At 37.8% G+C, this 25,795-nt stretch overlaps 1 protein-coding gene and 1 long non-coding RNA gene across 5 annotated transcripts; both read right to left on the bottom strand.

The window, feature by feature from the left end:
* Positions 1–7,007: 7,007 nt before the first annotated feature.
* On the bottom strand, positions 7,008–20,214 carry LOC149090699 (uncharacterized). 4 transcript variants are annotated; one of them, XR_016197381.1, is made up of 3 exons: positions 19,969–20,214; positions 16,547–16,779; positions 7,008–7,262 (listed from the first exon to the last, which is right to left on the bottom strand). It is a non-coding gene; the product is annotated as an uncharacterized LOC149090699 (long non-coding RNA). The 4 variants fall into 4 exon arrangements; XR_016197380.1 differs by having other exon boundaries at positions 16,547–16,784; positions 19,969–20,213; XR_016197382.1 differs by lacking the exon at positions 19,969–20,214 and adding an exon at positions 18,098–18,206 and having other exon boundaries at positions 16,547–16,784.
* A 1,892-nt stretch (positions 20,215–22,106) lies between these two features.
* LOC108655831 (uncharacterized) lies at positions 22,107–25,111 on the bottom strand. The gene is made up of 2 exons (XM_018107652.3): positions 24,811–25,111; positions 22,107–24,734 (listed from the first exon to the last, which is right to left on the bottom strand). The coding sequence occupies exons 1-2, from the start codon at positions 25,022–25,024 to the stop codon at positions 22,357–22,359; spliced, it is 2,592 nt and encodes an 863-aa protein (XP_017963141.2). The 5' UTR covers positions 25,025–25,111; the 3' UTR covers positions 22,107–22,356.
* Between the last annotated feature and the right edge of the window lie 684 nt (positions 25,112–25,795).

Here is a 25,795-nt window from a genome sequence, read left to right as displayed (position 1 = left end):
ATAATGCAATATAAATAAAATAAAATTTGTATAATACTTAAATTATATAGATAACATATAATTTAAGTACTATATAAATAACAAATAATTTTAGTATTGCAAAATGTTATTTTATTTATATTTCATTATTACTCTAAATAATGATAATTATTTAAAAAAAAATAAACAAATTATATAAGCCAAATTTTTTCTTGATAAATATGTAATATAAATAGCATTTTTTAAATGTATATTTTATAGATGATAATAATTTATATAAGACATAATAATATTTATTCATATAAAAGATATACATTTTTTGTTTTCATAATTGAAACATTAAATTTTATAAAAAATGTATTTTGTAATAGAAAGCAAAAATGTTAATTTACAAATATATATAATGTGCATCGATATAACAGAAAAAAAAGTTATTTGTATTAAAGTAAAATGTAGCAAATATTAAAAATAATGTATTAAATTAAAATATTAAATATTAATATTAAATATTTTGTTTTGTGATCTAAAAGACATATAATTTTAATTTTTTTATATACAAAATTAATAAAAAATTATATTTTTAATGTTTTTTATATTTAAAATTCTTTAGATACGTCTCCAACAATATTTATAGCAACAATATAAGAAACAGCTTCTGTGAACACAACTTTGAGCGCGAGTAATTCCATTTAAAATTTCTACACATAATTAAAACACTTAAACTCTAAAATCCATAAGCCAAAGCAGGGCAACAGTAAAGCCTGGCCGTAAGTACGTGCTTTGTTTGAAATGATAATCAATTCATATATTTAATACATTATTAAATCTGCATCCAATTGTCAGCAATAAATACATACGTATTTACTTTCTAATTAATATTAAATATACTGAACGTGAATGGATGTTCATGCACCTCCTAGCTTTGTCCACAAATTCTAATTAACTAAATCTCAGCTTGACTAATCCAAGGGGCCTAATATCAAAGTGAACCGTGTAACAATTTCTATGGCTGTTTCCCCAGAGCTCATGCTCGTGCTTATCTCTCAGCAAGCAATCTTTAGACAAATAGATATATAGTTTGCTTACGCATCCGGTCAATCACTTGTTTCACGCTGCTTTGATCTGCAATTATTTATTATATTCCCCAGTTGGAGCTAGCTGCTGTTAGTTATGGAGCTTGATCCAGGCTAATCGGGCGGCCATGGCAACAATGAAAGGGCAATTCCATCAACGCCCGAGCCGGTTGGACTCCGTTTTATTGGCATTTCTGCATCCAGGCATTCATCAATCAATCAAGCATTCATTATGCCAGCTACCAAATTAGCAGAGAGCAGCCACAGTGCCTGGACCAAGTCAAATAACAAGCCCATTGGGCCTATTGTTCGATTCATGCAGTCAGAGCCGCAGCCGCAGCCGCAGCCGCAATTCGAATTAAAATTAATTGGTAAAATAATACACTTGCCACACAAACACACACATACACACACACAGTTGTACACGCCCAGGCATATGAATAACAATGGCCACATTGTATAATAGTCGCCCGAAATGCGTAACATGAGAAATCTGTTATGCATACGCATGATAGTCAAAAGGTCTATGGGGCGAATACGCAATGCCCAGCCAGAGCCGAAGTTTGACTCTTTGGCCTATTGTCATTAGGCATGTATAAATATCTGCTGTTTGTGTGGCAGATAAATATCTGTGAATGAATATGATATACATACATATATATATTTTCATATATCCGAAATATTTCTCATTTCAAACACCTCAAAGATCTCTCAGACTCTCCCTCTCCCTGTCTCTTCCATATAAATTTCCACAATTCATGTCTAAATTCTAGCTGTGATATGTTATATTATTTGATTTCGTTTCATTTCGTTTCGTTTCATTCCGTTTCGTTTCGATTTGATTTCATTTGGCTTGATTTGATTTGATTTCAGTTTTACTTGGCCCATTCATGGTTTTCTGTGGCCATAAGTAACTATATATTTTCGCAGCGCAAACGCTTGTTGGAGCCGACATGGCGCTGACTGACATCCAGCAACAATAACAATAATAAAAATATAAAGAACAACCAACCAACCAACAACAACAACAACAACAGCACACGTGTATACATATACATATATATAAATAAGAGCCAACAACACATCTCTAGACATGTTTGCTTGTTTATAAACGAACTTTTTATTGCTACAAAGTGGCAGGCGACAAGCCAGAAATGTTCGACGCACACACAGAGAGAGAGAGAGAGAGAGATTGCCGGGTGGGTGGATGATCTATATATACATATTGCTGTTGTGGTGGCACAAAGTTTTATGTGCGGCACGACCGAAATTCGAATGCATTTCTTGTGCCCCCAAACAAATTCAATTGACAAGTTAAAAACTTCGATTCACTTCAAGTGCAGTGGCAAATATTTTACCTCTGTACCTCTCTCTCTCTCTCTATTTCTTATTCTGCTAAGAATACTTTAAAAAAAATTGTTTTCATAATATCTCTAATGTATTTTGAGGCATATGAGTTTACTCGATTTCTCATCTATGCACATTTAATAATTGACTGATTGATTGAACTTGAAGTTAGATTTCTAGTTCAACTGCAAAATGTATCTCTGGAAATTTCAATCTGAACAACAAATCTTTAACTATGTCAACTAACAAGTCAAGACAAACTAAAAAGCAGCATAATTTGAGCAATATCCACATAGCGCTAGCCATCTGTCTTTCCGTTTATCAAACTGTATGGATGAACTATCTAGCGTAATCAACATTTAAACTCTGTTCTCTGTGCTCTCTCTCTCTATTGCTCAACTTCTTCCACCGATTCCCTCACTGCTCTCTTTTGAACTGGCTACCTTATTACCCACCTATAACTATCCTAAAGCTAACATAAATCTATAATAACTAATTTAGCCATCTCTGAAGCTACCTTATACCTGAAGCTCACTGAAATTGATTCAAATCTATAATATTGCTACACTCTTTCTTAAGTTCAGCTCTTGATACTCTCTCTCTTAAGCTATTTTCTAGCCACATTTCTAACCAATTTTAATCGATTTAAATCGATAACAGACTTCAGTCTAACTAGTCTGTCAGCTTCTTCGAGCCTATTTTCCAAGCGATTATATTGATGAACTGATGCGAAACTTCAGTCTACTGTGATCTTGTCTAAAATATATTCGTGTCCCATTTTCAAATCGATAAAAATCGTTAGCCTTTTGTGCTTGCTTTTAAACTACTTTCCAAATTTTCTTATTACTTTTTTGAATCCAAGTTAAGTTTCCTGTTGAAATGAAAGTCCAAAAATGTATTTTTCAGCATAAAGTTGATACAAATCGATAACTAATTTACACCCTTATATAGCATACATAAGTTCGAACTGCCAAAATTATGAACGTAACAATTTTCTTCAATAAACATTGAAATTTGTTATTCACTCAAAGTGTTTGACAAGAAGAAGACGCATATGCCCAAAGACATAAAATAGTGAGGGTCTTGAAACCGCTAGATCTAAACACAACTTATAGATGAAGCCCGAAATTACGGAGAGCCTATTAAGCCAGGACCTTAGATAGTTTACAAGTTACTAGAACTCTAAGGAAATTTAATATAATTAGTAAATACTTTCTAATACTTCTTTTATAACCAAAATTGTAATCTTTGCTTAGATTCATCAGTTTTTCTTTTAGACTAAACACAAAAGTTCGTTTTCTTATCATCAATTCGAGTTGCTTAAGCAGCGCAACGATTCGGAGATCTGTCTAAGAACTTGGATAGAAATCAATAAATTTGTCATGTTTGTTGTTGTTGTTATTCAGTTTGCCTGATTTAAGAGCTAATTACTTAGAAAGAAAAATGAATTTGGAAATGGGAATAGAAATAGAAGCAAGTCGATGGCATTGTGTTGTTCTTAAAATTAGATACGGGCAATGCCGGGTAATTTCTGTTACTGTGTAAATAAACATGCTGATGTCTATATCTCTCTCTCTCTCTCTCCCTCTTTCTGTGTGCGTGTTGTTTACACAATTTATGTATAATTAATTTAATTTTGAAACTGTTTGGCAATGGCCACGCCCATGCCATCCGACGCCCTCGCCTGACCAATCGTCAGCATTTCCGGCTGCCAGTCCGTAGTTCGTTTCGGTTAACATATTGAAGCGGAAGTGTTTGTGACTTTTATGATTTGGCAAGTCTTTGATTTGATTAAGCCTCAAAGTGACACACACACACTCACACACACACAGCCAATCATATGTGTGTGTGTGTGTGACTGATTGGCTTTGCCCGGGACTAGCTGCTCGATTGCTCAATGAATGAATCCCATGAATGGCCAATGAATTTTCCCCTTCCCGTTTTTCACACAGCTCCATAATGTGTTTGGGGTTTTCCCCTTCCCTTTCCCTCTCCCTCTCCATTTCTTTTCTGCTTTTCTATTTTTTTCTTCTTCTTTTTTATTTCTTTCTTCTGTCTTTTTCGTTTTTCTATCAATGCAATTGATTTGCTTTAGCATGAAATGATACTTGCTTAGAAATTAACTCTCATTTTCAGGCGGGCAAAATAATGTTTTTCATTCTATTTGATGTGGTTCCATTTGATTTAAGTCGACGTCGAAAGACTCTCAGAACTCTCAAAGTAAATATGTATGAGGCATACGATGATAAGGGAACGAATTAGCGGAGAGCAAATCAGAAAGTTCATTATCTTGAATCGATTTTACTTCTGTATTTGGCAATGTCCTTGATGAGTCATAAAGCTATTTAGTAAACTGTATTCCGAATTGAATATTCAGAATTGAAGTTCTGTTTGAATTCATGAATATGAATTTCAATAGCTCAAACTATTTTATGTCTATTATGCCAATTCTATTTTAATATTACGGAAATCTATCAAAGAAAATATATATATGCAAAAATTTAAACAATTCATTTTTCTGATAATGTGAATATGAATAGTGAATATGAATGATGCAATTGAATCATACAATTGAATACTTTGTACAAATATTGAATATGAATACTAAATATACAAAAAGAGTTGGAGACTTCATTAAAAATTCATATTTAATATTCAGTATTTATATTCAATACTCATATTCAGTATTCATATGCATTATTCGTATTCTAATCTATATGAATATGACAAAGTGAATATAAATAGTGAGTATGAATGATGCAAATGAATAATACAATTGAATACTTCGTACAAATATTGAATAGGAATATTGAATATACATATAAAGTATGAAAACTTCATTCAATATTCATATTCATATAAAGTATATTCAGTATTTATACTCAATACTCATATTCAGTACTCATATGCACTATTCATATTCTACTGTATATGAATATGATAAAGTAAATATAAATAGTGAATATGAATGATGCATATGAATAATAAAATTGAATACTTAGAACAAATATTGAATAGGAATATTGAATATACATATAAAGTATGAGAACCTCATTTAATATTCATATTCATTATTCATATTCTGTATTCATATGTAGTATTCCTATTCTACTGCATGTGGGTACTGAGTATTCATATTCTACTGAATATGAATAGTGAGTATTCATATTGTACTGCAAGTGAATACTGAGTATTCATATTGTACTGCAAGTGAGTACTGAATATTCACATTCTACTGCATGTGAGATTTTATGTATTCACATTCTACTGCATGTGAGTACTGAGTATTCATATTGTACTGCATGTGAATACTGAATATCATATATTGAATATCGAAGCAATGCCTATTAATATTAAATATCAAATCGGAAGATGAATATTAAATATGAATAATGACACTCATTAAGACGGAATACTGAGAACTGAGTGCTGAGTGCCGAGTAGTGAAAAGTTCAATGATAATGAGCATATGTAGGTAGCGATATATTGTTTATGAATGGCGCTTCACACGATTTGTGTTCTTGAGAAAATTACATGAATATTAAATGAGTATTTTATGAGATTCCAATTGATGGCATGAATAGCTCAAATGTTTCAGCTGCAATACAATTTCCTCTCACACAGAACCGAGGCACCCAACCACCCAGCCAGCCACCCACTCACCCACTCACCCACTCACACAGACAACAGTTTCCCTGCTGTCGGTGAGCGTGAAAAACATTTTTTTCTTTTTTTTTTTTTTTTCTTTTTGGTATCTTGCAGTGAAGGCAAATTTTCTGTTCTCTTTATATTTTCTCTTTTGCTTTTCTTGTGCTGCTCTCAAATATTGTAGAATATCAATCAACGGCAGTTTGTTGCCTTTGCCCCCCGCCCCCCTCCCCTTCCCCCCTTCCCAGCAGCTGACTTACCTGGCTGAAGTTTTGCTTTGATTTCCTCTTGTTGTTCTTTAAATTATTATTGTCGTCGTTGTTGTTGTTGTTACTGGCGCATTTGTTGTTGCTGTTGTTGCTCCCTTCAGTTTTATTGTTGTTATTGTTGTTGTTGTTGTTGTTGTTGTTGTTGTTGTTGTTGCATTAGGCGCGTAAAGTTTTGTTATGCATTTTCTTGAACGAATCAAATATTGTTTGCTTGGCGCCGCATTTCGCCTGCCTAATGCTGCATTGTTGTTGTTGTTGTTGTTGTTGTTGTTGTAAACATATTTTAATTGTTGTTTTAGCAGTTTAGTGGAGTCACATGACGCCCGTGCGCCACTGGCAACAATAAAAATAAAATTCGCACTTTTCTTATGTCACTTTTGTGTAACGCGTGTTGTTGTTGTTGTTGTTGTTGCAGTTGTTGCTTTTCTTGTTGTTGTTTGTTGTTGGCTTTTGGCTATTGAATTTACTTGGTTTTAGTTGTTGTTATTGTTGTTGTTGTTGTTTGCTATTTATTTATATTAAATAACTTAAATGCAATTGCTAATTATTTTATGATATGTATAATTAATTGCATTTACTTTCGTAATATATTTGGACTCTATTTCAGTCTATTTGAGCTTCATGTATTTATTATGTATTTAATTAAATAATTGAATAAGTATTATTTTTTAATTTTTTATTTTGGTTGTGGTATGAATTTAGTTTATGTTAAATAAGTTAATGATTAAATATTTCGAGTACTTGATGCATTCTGTTTATTTAATTGAATTTCATGTAATTTTTATTATTTGCTTATTTAGTTTAGTTTATTTTATGTTTGTTTCTTGTCTGTTTTGTCTTTGTTCTGATTTTATCTTTTCTTGCAAGTCTTTAACTGTTTTTGTTTTTTTTTTTTTATTTAATACTTCATCTTTTCATATTCGCTTCACTCCGACATCTTTTGGTGCTACAATGAGAGAAGAATTTGAAAAACTTTTAGAATCGTGCATGGAAAAATTTCAATGTAATAAAATTTTAAATTTTCCTATATTTATATAATTTTTTATTTATTAATTTTTTGTATGCAAAATTCGTATTAGGTTTTGTATTTGTTTTTGATTTATTATATATTTTCTTATATATTAAATTTTTTATTTGTTTATAATTTATTTTATAAGAAATTCGTATAAAGTTTTCCATTTATTTTCTATTTATGATATATTTTTATATAATTTTTATATTATTTTCTTTTTATTATATTTCACACATTCTCTTAAGCACTTAATTACATTTTCAAGCCTAATCAGGTTTCTCTTATTATAGTATAAGTTCTCATTTAACAACTTTCGCAACATGTCGACCCGGAAACACTAAAAACTTTACCCCAAGACTGAAGAGTGCAGAGAGAGACAGAGAGTGAGAGAGAGGGAGAGAGAGAGACGTTGGGAGCCCAGGCTGTGAGAGAACGAACCGAGTTATGCTGCAATAAATTTCACCTCATAAGCCAATAATAACGAAACTTTTGTGTTGCACATTTTATGCCCCAAACCGAGGCACAGCAAATTGCCTACCTGCAGCAGAGTGTCCTACTTTGGCAACAAATACAAGTGCAGCAATAAGAATGCCATTTAACAGCAACACACACACACACACACACACACACACACACACACACTCACACAGACAATGAAAATGAGAAAATTGCATACGAAAATGTAACGAAAAGAAGAAGCCGAAAAAAATTGATTGAGTCTTGGCAAGAGCGAGCGAACGGGCGAACGGGCGAACGGAGGAGCGAAATGAGGTAACAAATGGAAAACACTTTAATGAGGCAACGGCCACGAGGTGAAACTCTCAGACAAACCTAGTTACAACACACTTACACACACACATACACACACACACACACACACACCTTTGTGGATTCAGTTGGGGCCAAAGAGCTTATATGCATAATGAGGCACACCTCGCGCTCATAGAAACCGAGCCGTACCAATATGGGGCAATACACGGAGCCAGCATTTCCGGGCTGCTTTCGTTTTCGCGACAACACACAAAGACGTTGCCGATGGGGGCTGCGAATGGAGAAGGGGATGGCGATGGGGATGGGGGAACGATGACGAAGTTGTAGTCAATGGAAATGTCGGTCAGCATGCTGTTGGCCCCGGCTCGACTTTGGCTATAGCAAATTCATGTATTTCTATGAAAAACTTATATAAAGCACATCAGGCAGGGCCGAGCAGAACTTTGATTTCTCATTAAGCGCCCCACTTGGCAGCTATCGAACTGAAGAGACTATATAAGCTGGAAGGAGGGAAGTTTTGCAAGTTGGGGAGAGGATTGAAAATCAGAAATCTCATTAATATCGCATATTAATAATACTCAAATTTCTCATACATAAAAAGAAAAGAAAACAAACAGCAGCAAAATAGTTCAAAAATACAATTGAAAAGAATTAAAACTGTAGAAAATACCGAAAACAATAATATTTATAGTTCTTATAAGAAAAAATTATTTAAAAAAAAATATAGAAAAAAAATATATACATAGTTAAAAATACAATAAGGAAAATTGATAAAAAAGCAAAAATAAAATCAATTTCAAGCTCTGAAACTGTAGAAAATACTGAAAACAAAAATATATATAGTTTTTAAAAAAATTTATATATATATATAAATTAATTCCGAGCTCTGAACTGGAGGAAATACTGAATATGTGGTTATATATATACAAAAAATTATTAAAAAAAAAATATGAGAGATAGAGAGAGAGATAGAGAGAGAGAGAGAGAGAGAGAGAGAGAGATAGAGAGAGAGATAGAGAGAGAGAGAGATAGAGAGAGAGAGAGATAGAGATAGAGAGAGATAGAGAGATAGAGAGAGAGAGAGAGATATCTTATAGATATATATATAGATATATATATAATATATATATATATATATATATATACATCTGTCTATACATATAGTTAAAAAACAATTTAAAAATTTAATAATATATTAAAAATAAAATCCTTTTCGAGCTCTGAAACTGTATACAATATTATTTATAGTTCTTATAAAAAAAATAAAATAAATAAAAAATATATATATGTATATATAGGTCAAAATACAATAACAAAAACTGATAAAAAAGCAAAAATTAAATTAATTCCGCGCTCTGAAACTGGAGAAAACTGATAAAAAGCAAAAATTAAATTAATTCCGCGCTCTGAAACTGGAGGAAATACTGAAAACAATAACATTTATAGTTCTTATAAAAAAAAATTTTAAAAAAATATATACAATATAGATATATATTTATATGTGGCTAAAAATACAAAAAAAAAAAAAAAAAAAAAACAAAAAAAACAAAAAAAAATATTTATAAAAACATACAAATAAAATCAATTATTTAGCTCTAAAACTGTAGAAATAAAAGATAATATTTATAGCTCTCATATATAAAAAATAAAAAAAATAAATAAAAAATAGTTATAAAAAAATAAAACAATTTAATAAGGCATTTTCATGCACAGCGAAGCGTTGCCACATCAACGGCAATATCATTTTTACCACGCCCCTAGTGGGCAAAAGTGGTTACCATTTATAGGGATAGACAGACGTAGACCAATATACTCATTTCACATATCTAAATGAGTATGAAAGCAAAAAGGTGCAATAATTAAATAAAGTTATTCTCGTTGCTTTTAGCACAATCTCATTAAAGTCTGCTCTCTCTGCACCTTTGCTCGATATCAAAATAGCCAACGATAACTTCAGTTCACAGTGGACAGCGCCAGCGTCGAGTCAAGCGCATTGTGAGCCCAAGCATCACAAATTATTATTATTGCGTGTTGCGCCATTGGGGCAACGCCTCTAAGCGAGAGAGAGGGAGAGAGAGAGAGAGAGGGAGGAAGTTGAAGCGACTCCGCCACATTCATGTTGCAACATGCCACGGCTCGGAGCAACATCTGCAACATGGCTGCGACAAACAAACGGCAAACGGCAAACGGCGAACGGCAATCGCCTGTTCCCATTGGCCTCGTGACTAGACAACTTTTGTTTGCTTCTGCTCCACCAAGCCCCAGCCCAGTCTGTGACCCAGCCGCAGCTCCACGAACAGCTCGACCGCCCCTCGCACGCGCTGCCAATGCCTTGCCATGCGCCAAGTGCATAGAATGCATTTTAAGTAAGTTCACGCGGCGCTATTAAGCACAGTCGAACACGCCCCGCCGCCACGCCGCCCCCTAGCCACACGCCTCCTGCTCCGTGTCACGCGCCTCCTGCCAGCAGATTTTCGCAGCATACTTGCAAGCGCATCTTGTTTGTTTGTTTGTCTCTTGCTGTTGTTGTTGTTGTTGTTGTTGTTGTCCTGCATCCTTTATTTTATCATAATTTTTTTATAGAGCATTCATTTTTTTTTTAGTTTTTGTTTTTGGTTCATTTCCGATGCGCTGGCAAAGGCGACGCTTCTTAATCACACACACAACGAGAGCGAGAGAGAAAGAGAGGGCGAGAGAGAGAGTGAGAGGGAGAGAGAGACAAACACATATGTATACAGGCTGAGCTAGAGCGAGACAGAGCATGTGTAATTGCTATTTAGACTGGCTGCATGCAATATTGTTTGTGTGTGAGAGAGAGAGAGGGAGAGAGATAGGGAGAGTTAGCTGTCTGATTTAATGGCAATAGCTGCGGCAAGCAAGCAAAGCCTCGCCAACAAACACAAACACAAACACACATGCACAACAATGCAAATAACAAAGTGAGTGAAAGAGAGAGAGAGAGAGAGAGAGGCAGAGCGAGAGAATGTATGTGGGCATGGGCAGGCGGCATGCATGAAGTGCAAGTGTATTAAAGAGAGTTTAGTGCGTGCGCTCGCCTTGCCTGGGGCGACCCAAAGACCATTTAAAGTAGGACAACGGGGCCAAACAAACAGCGAAACGACCGAAACAGCGAAACAACCGAAATACCAACACAATGAAAGGATGTGTCGCAGATAATAAAGGAAGCCGTGTCACTTTTGTTTTAAGCCCGCATTATATGCCGACTAGGCCGGGCCTACATACAGCAACAACAACAACAACAGCAGCAGCAGCAGTTGCAGCCATGCTATGTGATTGCACACACATACACACACACATACATACAAACATATATATAAACTATAGCATACATATTAGGTCAAAAAAATCTACGTATATGCATATGTAGCTATGCACACATACATACATATACATATACATATAGATATATATACATTTGCATAATAATTTATGCTCGTATAGAAGTGAAAGTGGGAGTGGCCGCAGCTAATACACCCTTGCTTTACATACCCTGAACCCATTGAGAGTGAGTAATCAGAGTAAAATGTAAAAAAAATTGCCTGGAGCAGAAGTCGTGGCACACCCTACATATGCTTTATCAGGGCCACGAGCTGACTCGACTTGAACGCGTCGATCTCATAATCTATAAGAGCCAGAGAACTGAAAGTTTTTTAGCATAAAACTCAGAGCCAGAGCTAAGTTTGTATATATTGTAAAACTCCCAATTGTATATCCTATATCTTTGCACGTAGAGCTAGAGCAACTTTTGTATTTATGTACATGAATGTATATATTATACGGGTTTGATTTTCATTATATATAATGTATAGAATAATACTATAATAATAATAATAATTATAATAATAATAATAATAATAATAATAATAATAATAATAATAATAATAATAATAATAATAATAATAATAATAATAATAATAATAATAATAATAATAATAATAATAATAATAATAATAATAATAATAATAATAATAATAATATAAAATAGTAATAATAATAATATAATACCTGGAGAGCCTTAAGAAAATCTTGTAGGAAGTATACAATATTTATAAGGATTCCTAGCAAAGACTAACAGAACTCATACAACTCGCCTATACTTCAGATATATATATACACATATACACATATATACATATATTCTATGCTCTCAGCCACACCCCATCCTATGGGCTACATCTATTTCATCAGGAACTTTATACGCTCACTTCCCATTTTCAATTGGTTCAGGGTATTAAATTAAAATAAAAAATAAAAAAAATGCAAAACCGTTTGCAGCTGTTGACCGCTCGGAATATGAGATATCAATTTAATGTCACGTTTTGTAATTTATTTTTGTTGTAATTGCAATTTTTTTCACTCTCAATTCTTTTTTTGGCGCATACAGAAAATATTCAGTTTATGGTTATGATTTCCTCTCATCTATCGCAATCGCTACCGCTATCTCGGCCCGTACTCTATCTATCTATCTATCTCTCTCTGTCTCTGTCTCTCACTCCACCTTTACACAAATTAAAATAAAATTGAAATTAAATTTCATATGTCATGCTATTCATTTTTTTTTTCTTTTTCAATTTTTTTTGTTACATGGTGTTAAAATGGAGCTAAAATACTCGGCGATATATAAATATATATATAGAGCATATATAAAATATATGTATATATGTATCTGTGCATGTTAATGTCAGCAATTGCCACTTTTTCATTTAAGCACATAAAACAGAATTATTTAAGACCTGAAAGGTTTCACATTTTCAATTCTTTTTCAGCTTCATCGAGTCTCAAATAAAATATAAAAAATTACATTTAAATAAATAAATACAATCAAATAGAGTGCTACAAACATATCATATTAAATATATCAGACAGATGCTCGAATAATATTGTATTATATCAAAGAAGTTAAAACCTTCATTCATTTGTCACGCCCTCCAAGCACTGCACAGCACCCATGTACTCCTTTCACTGAGTATAAATACATACGATTTCATAGTAAATTTCAGCGTCTAGCGAGGTTTTTGAACACATTTTACGTTTACTTCTGGTTTTTAGAATTGTCTCTGAACTGTTGCAACAAATTGAAGCTAATTTTGTTAAACATATATAATAAATATAAAGTAAATAAAATATAAAAATATATAATATAAAATGTATATATTTTTAATTGTATTCCCAATACTCAAAGGATACTTAAGGGATTAACTTTTTATTTATTTTTTTCTGTTTTCTTATTACTCTATAACCCACATCAATTTAATTTAAAGAAAGAGAATAAACAGAACAGACTTGGCCGGAGCTTAAGAAGCTTGAAGAAACTCTCATACGAAATTTATAAAAACATTAATCTCAAACGATATCAACAAATCGCTTTTTATTTTATGAGTAATAATACATGAATAATATGAATAGTGCGAATTTAGAATGAATCAGTCTTTAATATGACTACCCAAAAATACTTTGAATAAAATATAGCTGAAAAGCAGAAGCATATTATGTTTATCGCCATTTCATAGAGCTCATATTTTATTTATTTATTTTTGTTTGTGGAAAACATTTAGTACAAAAAGAATACTTCGGTCGAGAATCCCTTCAATTTAGGATGAAAATCAGAGGTTGACTCAGTGTGTGGCTTTACCAACTTTCCTGCTCATTAAATATTTTTTTCAAGTTATATCTTAGCCATAAAAAATGGTCTAAGATATAGGAAAACAAAAGAGAAACTAAAAACAAACTCGCAAAATGTTTTATATTCGAAACTGAGAGCTTTATGCGAGAAACGCAAGGCCATGTCTATATCGATACATATCGCAACACTTACATTCAAACACTCTCAGAAACAAAAGACATGAGCTGGCACCTAATTCCATATAATCTCCCATCAGCCAAAAATTCGTCAAATAGGTTAAGGTTCACATGGATTATTCCGATTATTTGGCCCCATTTGGAATGTGAATGTGAATGTGAATTTCAATTTGTCCATAGCGATTTGAGAGTTTGTCAGAAGATGAAAGAGATTTCTAATTAGCTCGAAGATGGCACACTAGACACAAATGAGAACTCATATGGGCCGTTTATTCAATGAACAAAGACACCGACCACACTGACCGGAGATGACGATGAGGGCAATGCATCAAATTATTAATAGATCCATGTGAAAGCCAAAACGAATCCCCCCCAGATGCTGTGAGCAATGGAATGGCCGGAATTTCAAATACCAAAAAAACAACAAAATATCTAAAAACAAAAAACAGAATACGAGCGGAGGTATACGACTTGAAGATGCTCATGAAATACTTTCAAATAAATTACGGGGTATTCAAGAGAGAAAGAGAGAGAGAGAGAGATAAATGAAATACTTCTGATTTGCGTGTATTCAGAAGAAAATTTATGAGTCAAACTATGCTTAAGATTATATTAAATAGATATCGATAAATGTTTATCGATTAATTACATGAAGTCCAGAGACTCTACAGCTCGAACTCTAACTCGAAATCTGTAGACAAAAGGGAACTTGGGCGGCTAGAAATTTCTAGATGAACTCCAATCCACTACACATGGGCTATATCCGTTTCATATACCCGATTGAAAGTGCTTTGCGTGGTATTTAAATACAATAGAACGCGAAGCGAATCGAAATGCTTGCCGGGAGAGACGTGAAAAATCATTTCAAAGTCAAGATTTATTTGATTTCGACAAGTTGAGCGAAATGAGCGCAAGAGCAACAATAATTACAGAGAAAAGTAGTTTCACTCTCTATATCTTCCTATCTCTCTCTCTCTCTCTCTCTCTTTCAGTCTCCCTCTGTCTTTTTAGTTGTTCTCATTTGTTCGCCTATTTTCATTGTTTATATTTTGTAGCGCAGCTGACGCCATAATTTTTGTCCAAAACGTGTTTAAATAAATAACAACAACAAGAATGCAATCGACTACGTAATACTCGCTCGCACAGCACACATAAGAGGGCATACATATATGTTTATATGCGAATACTCGAGTTCCTAAACTTTGGCATATTTAGTTTTTCACACATTGTCTAAACACCTGCAAGGCACCTGGCCCTACACGTGGCTAGAAATGCCTAGACATATTCTCAAAGAATGTGATATACTCTTCTCTTACATTGTGAGCGGGCATCGGAACTGAAAACACACAAAAATCTAGCACAATTATTTATTTTGATTAATAATATTTTCGTCGCCCTTTGAAGTGGGCAGAAATTCAATAGGTTTACTCTACTGAATCACTGTGGGAATCTGAATGTTTATTTGAGAAATCAGAATGAATGAATCTATATAAATTCAATTGATTTATTCTGCAAATTTTTCCATATTCGTTTGTGTACACATATTGATAAATCAATGGAGGTCGATAATTTAGTTGCTGAATTTTGTATTGCTAGCTCTAAAACTGTAGAGAAAATAATTTCTTTTCTGATTTGCCATAGACCAATTAAAAGGATATGGTTTAATGATTTTGCGCTGTCTATTGGAGTACATATAATCCGAAATTCAACTCTGTAGCACTTCCACTACATTGGTTTCTGAGAGACTGAAAAATGCATTATCCCATTCGCTAAGTTCTCAGTGGGTGGATCGGGATAATCTTGAATTATTTCCAAGTTTCAAATTTCAAATGGCTTGCACTCTTTACGGACGGACGGACGACATTACGAATGGACGGACGGACGACAAGGCGTACACTGCACGAAATAAATATGCACATTTTTCTAAAATAAATATACAAATTATTATTATAATTTTTCTTAGCAAACTTGTAAAGTTTCGGTAAAAAAATTCCAAGTTAATATTTTCTTCTACAAATTGCTCAACAAAATTTAAGAAAATATACTAAAACTGTAAAAACAATTATTTTTTACAAATTTGTTTCAGTTATAAAAATATATTAAATATTTTCACACACTTCAATTCAAATTTTAAGATTTATGCTCCAAAAAAAAAAGAATAAATAAATAAAGAATTAATTAATAAATAACTTTCAACAGATTTTCTATATAAAAATATTAGAAATATATTTCTAGCCCAAAATGTAAAATATATACATACATATATATATACAAATACATATATATTTTTTTTTCCAACTAAAAATTTAGTTTTAAAATGTTGCCTTAAAATTTTTTTTAATAATATTATCTTTAGTAAATATTTCACTTCAAAAAAATTTAGCCACGTTTCGATTTGTTGCTGATCGCAAAAACAAATACACACACAAATACACAGAGAGGGATATTTATATATATATGCATAGACAGAGAGATAGAGAGAGAGAGAGAGAGAGAGAGAAGCAAACACAAACATTTCATAGACTAAATAATCTGTTAGATTTATGCTTAAAACAAATTATTGTTTTTGCTTTTCGATTTTGTTGTTTGGTTTTTTTTTTCGTTTGTTTCTTAGTTGGATTAATTACACTTTTTGTACAGCTTGAGAGTTGTTGTTGTTGTTGTTGTTGCTGTAGCTGCAGTTGTTGTCGCGGCCATTGGGGCCCATTGTCGTTGTTGTAGCTGTTGTTGTTGTTGTTATAGCTGCCGCTGCTGCTGGCATTGTTGTTGTTGCTTGCATTTCATTTGTTTTAAACACTGCATTTTTGTTTCAACATTTTACGAACGTTTGCTAGCTGGACAACATCGCGAATTGTTGCAGCTGCTCTTTGATTTTAGTGTGGATCACATGAAAAAAAATTGTGAAAAAAATTTGTGCGAGTTTGAAAAACCAAAACGATACAAGACAGAAAAAAAAAATACAACCAGAAAGTAAAGTCGTACAAGTATTGTGTGTGTGAGTGTGTGTGTGTGTAAATTTGTTGTTCAGTCAAGTCCTGTGTCTGTGCGTTTGCGCACAGCTGTTCTTAATTTACTAAGCATCGATGGTCGACTGTGCGTATGGAAAGCAGTGTGTGTGCTTGTTAACAGTTCTTTGAGCTTCCGTTTCCGCAGCCGCTTTTAACACTGCACTTCCGCGCGGGGCTCCGATCTCGACACGACTCACGACGCGCTGTCCATGGCGCTCAGCGTTAAGCTGCAACTCCGCCTTCGCTGCTGACGGCAGCTTCGGCCGCACGAGCGCACGAGCACGGCCAGCCGAAGCCGAGCTGCAGCAGTCGAACTTCAAATCAAAAAGCGCAAGAAAAAATAATGATAAATAAATCCGAAACTAACAGAGTAACAAATTTCGAAATCGAAAATGAAAACCAAAATAAATATTAACTGCAGTTGTTGGAAATCTTCTTCAGATATAGACGAGCCTGGACGAAATGGGGGTCTGAATGGGGCTTACTGGTTGTCGTGGTGTTGCCGTTAGCTGATCTAATGTAAATGTGGCTCTGGCTCTGGCTGTTGCAGTTGCCGTTGCAGTTGCAATTGCAGCGAACGGACCAGGCCACTAACTGGAGCAAGCTCGAGTGCTTTTAGTTCGGCCATGCAACTCCGGTCAGTCTGTGGCAACTCCGGGTCGGCACTCCGGTCACACAAGCACGGACACACATATGTGTGTATATAAATATATATATGTATCAAATATATATTTATATATACATATATTTATGTTTATATATGTATATGTATATGTATTTACAAAAAAAACACTCACACACACACAGACAGACAGACAGACAGACAAAGCACGCTCGCTGAGTCGCAGACCGTGTCAGTCAACGTGTGCGAGCACGCGGAAAAACAAATGTAAACTGTTTTTGCTGCATGGCCTGCGAACGTTTGGAAGCAGCCGCAGCAGCAGCAGCAGCAGCAAGCATTAGCAGCCGCTACCGCAGCAGCAGCAGCAGCGACGACCCCAAACGAATCGTACGAAGCGAACGAACGAGCGAACGAACAAATTGCCGAACAGTAACGACGCGCACGAGCACGAACAAGCCGAAGGCAACCGAAACGATACTCAGACGTAGACACACACACGCATGCACACACACACATACAGAGTCAGTCAGTCTGGCACACATACATACGCTTTGTATAGACGTCGTGAAGCAGCAGCAGTGTAGGCAGCGAAATATATTTCAGACGTCGCTTAGCGGTGAAGCGCCGCACACGAATAAGACCGAGATGCGACTGCGACTGCGATGAGACCCAACTACACTTTTAGTCAAACAACAAGAACAAGAACAACAGTAACAGCAACATCAGCAGCGAGCTCTGCCAACGCTAACGCCGACGCCGGCTGTTGCGCTGCTCTTTGTCGTCGGTGTTTGTGCTTTTGTCTTTTGGCCATTGCCAATTTGGCAGGCCAAACAACATTTGCATTCGGCTGGCGTTGGCTCCTGCTCTCAGCCAACTGTTAACAGGGCCAGAGAACTAAGAGTCGAAAGCTTTTGTGCACTTCGTGCAACTTCCGGCAACTAACGGAAGCAGCAAGCACAAGCAACAACCACAACAACAACAACAACAATATTACTTTTTTTTAATTTTTTGTTTTTTTTTTATGTTGCAAGTGAGCTGAGAACAGAAGCACAGCCGGGAGCCGGAGCCGGCATTGCCGGCCAAAGAGAACAGAAACATTTTGCAGTTGCAGTTGCAATTGTTGGTACATGTTGTTGTTGTTGTTGTTGTTGTTGTTATTGTTATTGTTACTATTGTCTGTTTGTACTCATATTTTGTTTGTTTCCATGCAGTTGCTATGCATAAACTCAAGCAAAATATGGGAAATAAAGCAATGTAAAAGAACTACAAATAGTAATGCCTGGCGTATGCGTAATATTTACAAAAAATTTGTTGTGGTATTCCCTAAGTACATCTCATTACATCCCCTCTTAGAAAAATTTCTCTTTGAGATAATGTATAATTTAATATTTCCTTAATTAAAACTTCTATATATATCAAATATAGTTAAATCATTTTCACATCATTTCTCAGCGCTGCGCAGCGATCTCACATAACAGTTTTTCGATTGTGCCTCAGCGTATGCAACATAAACAAAAATGCGCTCACAGTGCGGCAGCTGTTAGCTAACAGCGTCGCGCCATTGAACTGTTAACGAGCGCCTGTGCAGCTGTTAGAGACTGCTTAACAGCTACGAGCGCGAATCAAAATTGCAACAATCAAAAGAGGAATAGCAAAAAGACAACACGAAAAAAAAATAGAAACGCAGCAGCGCTAGCGTTGACGCCGACTACGACTGCGGCGGCGACGTCAACTGCAACGCTGACAGCCGAAAAACCACGTTTTTGTGCAGAAGGCATTCACACCGAAAAAGTTCTTGTTGTCGCCTGCGCCCGTTCGTCTGCATACTGCACGTGTGCACGTTTTTCGAGTTCGGCATTTGTCGCTTCGGCAATCGGCGGGATTCGGCAGCGACTGCGTCAGCGGCATCCGCATCGCTCTCCCTATCCCACACACACACACACATACGCAGCGCAAGCTGACCTGCTCGCTCTCTTTAGTGTGTTTGTGTGTGTGTCTGTTTATGTGTGTGTAGCCGGTTTAGTCGGTTTTTAGGTTTTTCGGCTGTTTTTGCCGCAACCAAATGAGAAACGCGAATTGCGAAATGAAACGCAACGGAACATCAATGGGGATCTACTACGTCATTCGTTTGCTCATTTTAAGTCTGCAAAATGCAAAAAATTGATGACACACACACACATAGCAACACACGCACGCACACACACACAGTCGTCCACAAGCGACGTCATAGATGACGTCGAAGTCACGTCGCTGCCTGTGCCTAATCCGTTAGGTTAAAAGTTAAGACTGCAGCTGACTATTTTGGTGATGCAATCGGAGGGAGTTTCGCGAATTTAAAAGCTAAGCTCGCACCCACACACACATGTATATATCTATATATTTATATATAATAATAAAGCAATAAAAAAAACACACACACTTTGGACTCGCGCACTTTTCGTTAAACTTCTCCTGATTTGATTCGTTTTTGTTTTTATTTCTCTTGGTTTTCCTTTTTAATATTTATTGCCAATTTGTGTTGTTATTGTTATTATTATTATTATTATCAATTTGAATGACGCGCTCTTTTGGGGCCCGGGCCAGTTGAAGTTTTGGGCGACGTCGTCGTCATCAGCTGCGGTGCGTGTTAATGCACCACTTCCTGTTACGCTACTGTACCGGAGCGATATACCTTTGCCGTTATTAGTGCAACGCCAGCTTACGATGCCAGTTTATTTGGACGCTCTCGCACTCGCACTCTCTTTTGCTCTCTGTCTGTCTGTCTTTCTGTTTTGGGCTGTCTGTCCCTCTGCCATGCATCGCGCTCGCGCTCGCGTTCACACACACACACACACACACACACACACACACACACTCACTCACTCTCTCACTCTCTCTGGAGCTCTTGCTCTCTTCATACTCTTACTCTGTTTCTTCTTCTCGTTTTCTTCTTTTTTTGTTGTTATTGTTTTTGGGAAGCCAACTGCAACTCCGGGCATGCGATTTGAAAATTGTGTCGTCAGCTTGACACAATTTTCCAGAATGCGCCTGGAACGCACGAAGCTAGTTCTCTGGAACGGGAACGGGAACGGGAACGGGAACAGATTTTCGGGAACATTGCGTTGCTGGGCTTAAGGGGGCCGCTTTGCAGATGCGTTCAAACTGCCGCTGCCGCTGCCACTGCCGCTGCTGCTGTCTCTGCCTCTGCTACTGCCGCTGCCGCTTCATCGGATTGTTCATGTAGGTCTGGATTTTCGGAACACGTGTCTTACACTTTGCACTTTGAATGCATTTATTCAGGGTTTCGCAATTAAATAATCTGACAGTGTATCAATTAGCCACTCGCATTTGATTCATTTTCTGCATTCGATTTGCTTTCGCATTTTATGTTTTCCTAAGATGACAGCCAACTGAAGCTAATCAAATTAGCTGCCTCCTGAATGCCGGCAACAATTTCATGCATTATGCATTTTGCAGCAACAGCAGCAGTTGCCAAAATGCTAAACACTCGCCACTAACATATATACGTATCAGTGACGTGTGTGTGTGTGTTAGTGTGTGTGTGCGAGTTCAATAGCATTCTGCCCGGCATTAAAAAATAAATAAAGCCGCCGCTTGCTGCATTTCGCTATTGAGAGCGACAGCAGCGACGCTAACAGCGGCCACGGCAGAGAGCCAGCCAAAGAGAACACAAGCTTAACAGTCTCTTAACAGCAAGCGCTTAGCAGTAACCGAACGAAAGCTTTTGCGCTGTTAACGCGCAGCCCACAACAAAGGCCAGAGAGATAGCAGCCAAAGGTGTTTACAGCAAGATCACCTTTTAGGTGGGCAGTGCTTTATTTTTTTAAATAGTTTAACTATTTATATTAACTCTAACTATTTATTAATATTAACTCTATTTCTATTTATTTCTATTATTCTATTTATCTCTATTTATATTAACTCTATATTAATAAATAAACTTGCTGGAAATTTAAATGAAACTTGACTTTCATAAGTTTGGTGAAGAGAAAATAATATATAGATTCAAATAAATAAATAAATTTATATAAAATCTGAGAAGATAATAATATATAATATATAAAGCAAAGTCAAAGGAATAGTGGATAGTTTCATATAGATGACGATTGAAATATAAGTTTTAGATGAATTCAGTTTTACATATCTTAAAGGTTTCTTGCACTATATTTCAAATCTTAATATTTAAGAGGGGTGGGAGAAAACTACTGAAGAACGAGCGGGAAAAATTGAGGAGGAAAAAAAGAGAATGACGCGATAAAAGGCGGACGATTGGAGAAAGTCACAACTTCATGGTTGGAGAAAAGAATAGACGGAAGGACGAATGGATGTACATATAAGCAGACAATGGGAAGGACTAAGCGTGGTAGAGGCGCAAAAATGGACAGAAGGACGGATGAATCAATAGGAACTAATTACCGACTCCATCTTTAGCTGATTTCCTCTCCAAAGAATTAACAATCTTTTGAAATAAAATAATCAAACACTAAATAAAAGAAACAATCGATTACAAAAATAAACAGAAATTTATCGATCGTTTTATTCAAATTGAAACAGATTTGATTTGTTGTTTTTTTTTGTGGTTGGCCTTTGACCAAAAGATTTGGTGGTAAAAAATTTTGGTGTCTCGTCCCTTAAAAAAATGCACTTAATCGTAATTTTACGTTAGGTCGATCATGATATAAATAGACCCTCGGTGATTGCCAAACATGGGTAAAAGCACTGCAGTAGCTAAACATTCAAATAAAATTTGGTAAAAGAAAAGAAAAAGCTTCGGACATGGATCAGAAGGAAAGCATCAAGTCTCGGGCTATGGCACATAAGATTGGCGCAGTTTCATAAGTCTTTCGACAGCAGCGGGATGCGCATAGTCGTGCACGGATATCTCCATGTAGACGGGCTCCGTATAGTTGTTGGTCAGCACGCGCAGGTCCTGTGAGGTGAGGCGCAAATAGTTCTTGCTTCTGGACATGAACTTGGTGCAGTCGTGGCACTTGTTCAGGCCGCGCACCTGCATGATCGAGCTGCGGCTGATGTCGACGCGACGATTGAAGACGGTCATTTGCACATGGATGGGCCGCACCAGCTCGACGCTGACCAGCCAGATTGCCACCACGCTCTCGCCCAGTCTCTGCCGCTCCAGCGAGTGACTCGAGCTGGACGAGTCGCAGCCCATGAAGTCTTTGTCCACGCAGCGTCCCCTGAAGCGCCGGCGGGTGCGGCAGGCCATCACAAAGATGGGCATGTGGCCCGTGAACCGGCTGTATTTGCCGGGCAGGCCGACATTGTAGTCGGGCATGTAGTGCGAGATGGGCAGAGAGTCCGGCTTGTGCTTGTCGCCGGCATAGACGATCATCGAGAGGCAGACGTTGTGGGCGCGCTTGAAGGAGCGCGGCTTGAACATGATCAGCACCTGGTCGCGCTCGAACAGCTCGTTGAGGGCCAGGCCGGGCTCACTGAAGTGCACGTGCAGAAAGTGGGCCAGTATCGATTCGTTGATCACCCGCACACAGTTCGGCTCGTTCATGGGGCAGTCGAAGAGGCGTGGAATCGTTTGGTTATAGTTGTGCCGATGGCCATCTCGCAGTTCGTGCGCGTGAATGTAGCAGACGTAGTCCCAGCTGGACTTCTCCTGGATGCTGCGCAGCTGCTGCAGCCGCACCGCGATATCCTTGGTGCGCTGCTCACGGCTGAGGCTGTCGAACTCACGGGACAGATAGGCGCACCTCTCGATAGCCGCACGGGCCGCCGGCTCGCTGAGAACCGGGGCGCCCAGATAGCCAACGACGAGGGCATCGACGGTCAGCTGCCGCCTGCGCTCGCGGCCGCTCTGAGGCGGCGTACGCACGCCCATAAATATGGCCGGATCACACCACACATCGTTGAGGGTGTCCGTGGAGCCGTGCCGCGAGTCGCCCGCCCCATGGGCCTGTCGAGGTGACCTCGCAGTGCCCTGTATGGAGCCCACCAGAGACGAGCTCTCCGTGAACGTAAGGCTCTTCGACTGCATTATGCCGGACATCACCTTCTCGTTGAACAGCAGCCGGGGCGTGTCCGGTGCGAGCAGCACTTCCACCTTGCTCGACTCATTCGAGCTCATGAGATCATCGAAGGACTCGTCCCTGACGCTTTGCATCGATGACATCGTGGGCAAATGGATGTTCTTGGGCGAGCGACGCAGCAGATAGCTCAGCTCGGGCTTCTCCTTGAGCTCCACGCACTGTGGACGCTGCCTGACCTGCTCCTTGGGCTTGTTCTTGTACTGCACGGGAAACTGATAGGTGGCCCTTCGCGAGGACTGATGCTTGGCCTCCTCGTTTCGCATCTTGCGCCAGCGGCGCAGCTCCCGGCTCTTGCGGTGCTCCAAGTGCGTGGAGCGGAACGGCGGCACCGGCGATGGGGGCAGCAGTATTCGCACCGAGGTGGGTCGACCCGGTGTCCCCGCTCCGGCCGGCTGGGGCTTACGATGCTGCTTGTGCAGCCGCATCCCCTGACAGCCACAACAGACGTAGCCGGGCGGCTCCGCTCGCGTCAGATAGATATTTCGCATCCGCTCGTCCGGGCTAGTGGGCTGGCACGACACCGCCTCAAAGTACTGGCTCGACACCGTCAGCATATGCTCGTCCATGCTGCCAGCCATGGGCTGACAGGCCATCTTGGTGTCGCGCCGCTCGTACATCTCCGCGTTGAGCATGGATCTTCCGGGCTCGACGTCGATGTAGCCGCACATGCAGCCGTTGCCGCCATGCAAGCGTTGGCCCCGGCGGCGCAGCATCTTGCTCTCCGTTTGGGTGCCGCTGTCGCGGCAGCGGCGCTCGCGATAGCGATGCTGACCCTGCTCCTGGTCCTGGTCCTGCTCCTGCCGATGGTGCTGATGCTGATGCTGGTGCTGGTGGTGGTGCTCCCGCCTGCGGTGCTGCCGCAGCCACTCACGCTCGGCGTCTCCCATGTAGAGTAGCTCGAGTGATGTCAACGGAATGCCAAGTCGGTCGTAGTGCATGCGCTGACGAAACAGCTCCACAAACCCAATCCGGTAGTTTGTACGCTCCTCCTCCCAGTACTCCGGTACGTCGGACTGCGATGGACACTCACTATGCTCCGACAAATGCAACTGGATGTCTCGCACCAGTTCTTGATAGTCGCCGGGTAGGTCGTGGCCTTGGGGGATGCTGGGTCCTTCGGTGTCGGCTAGAAGGAGGGATCTATTGATGATTAAGCTGCTTCGCATCTACATCTACCGTCTCGACGCTGCTGAGCTACTCACTTGGAGAATTTTGCGATGAGCTATGGATTTTCAGATCGGACGCTCTGAGCTCAAATTCATCCGGCGTATAAAAGCGTTCCGAGTCGGTTTCTGTAGTGTCCTCTTGCTGTTTAATTGTGGTATCTGTATGCTCATGCCACACTGCCGATGCTTTTGTTGTTGCTGCCACGTGTATAAAATGTTTTTCTTCCGAGCTGTTGAACTTATTTTCCATATCTTACTGAACTATTTGATTTAGTATACTTCCGTCTCCGTAGATGAGGTGAGCTTTACTTGAGCTGTGACTCGAAATCCAGCGCTTGCTGCGACTATCGAAAATGTCAATAGAAAATAATAAATATCGATATCATAGTGTCTCCTAAATCGCTCGTTTTAATAAAAAAGGTTTATTTAATATCTGGTTAAGTGAAATTAATCATTTTATGGGATTTTAACTCAAGTATAGCAAGTTAAGGTGTAGATTAATCAAAAGTTTATATACACATTAGCTCGCTTTGTCCTCATCTAATTTTCTGTATAGAGCAATAGAGATAATAGAAGATAGAGTAATTTAAAATGATTGAGTCTTTTAAATGGTTCTCAAAGATGCCAAAGAAAATCAGCTGGAAATCAATTTTCCGCATAATATTTGCTGTAACTATTGAAACCCATTGCTCCCACACGCAGATGCAATTTATTTCCAATAAATCGATAACTATTGCCGACTTTGTGTTATCGATTAAATCATCTATAAAAAAAATGGCATCTCGTTCATCTCTAGGGCCAGAGCCTCACAGTTTTGCATTAGCTAAATCTATTTTAGATGCCAAACCCTTCCCAGCAATACATATATGGATGACATTATCGAATGCTGAAAGTCTGATACTGAAAGTCCATCCACAAGAGAATTTGCTCAAGCTCTCACAATGTAGCGCAGAACTATGGGACTATCAAAAGAAATTGAAAATGATATTTAATAAAAATTGAGCTATTTATTATGAAAGGC

This window comes from Drosophila navojoa, chromosome X (genome assembly GCF_054131105.1).
Source record: "Drosophila navojoa isolate 15081-1374.11 chromosome X, UAZ_NAV_1.0, whole genome shotgun sequence".
Lineage (NCBI taxonomy): Eukaryota > Metazoa > Arthropoda > Insecta > Diptera > Drosophilidae > Drosophila > Drosophila navojoa.
The sequence above is the reverse complement of the archived record's forward strand: the minus strand, read 5'-3'. Positions and strand labels throughout refer to the sequence as shown.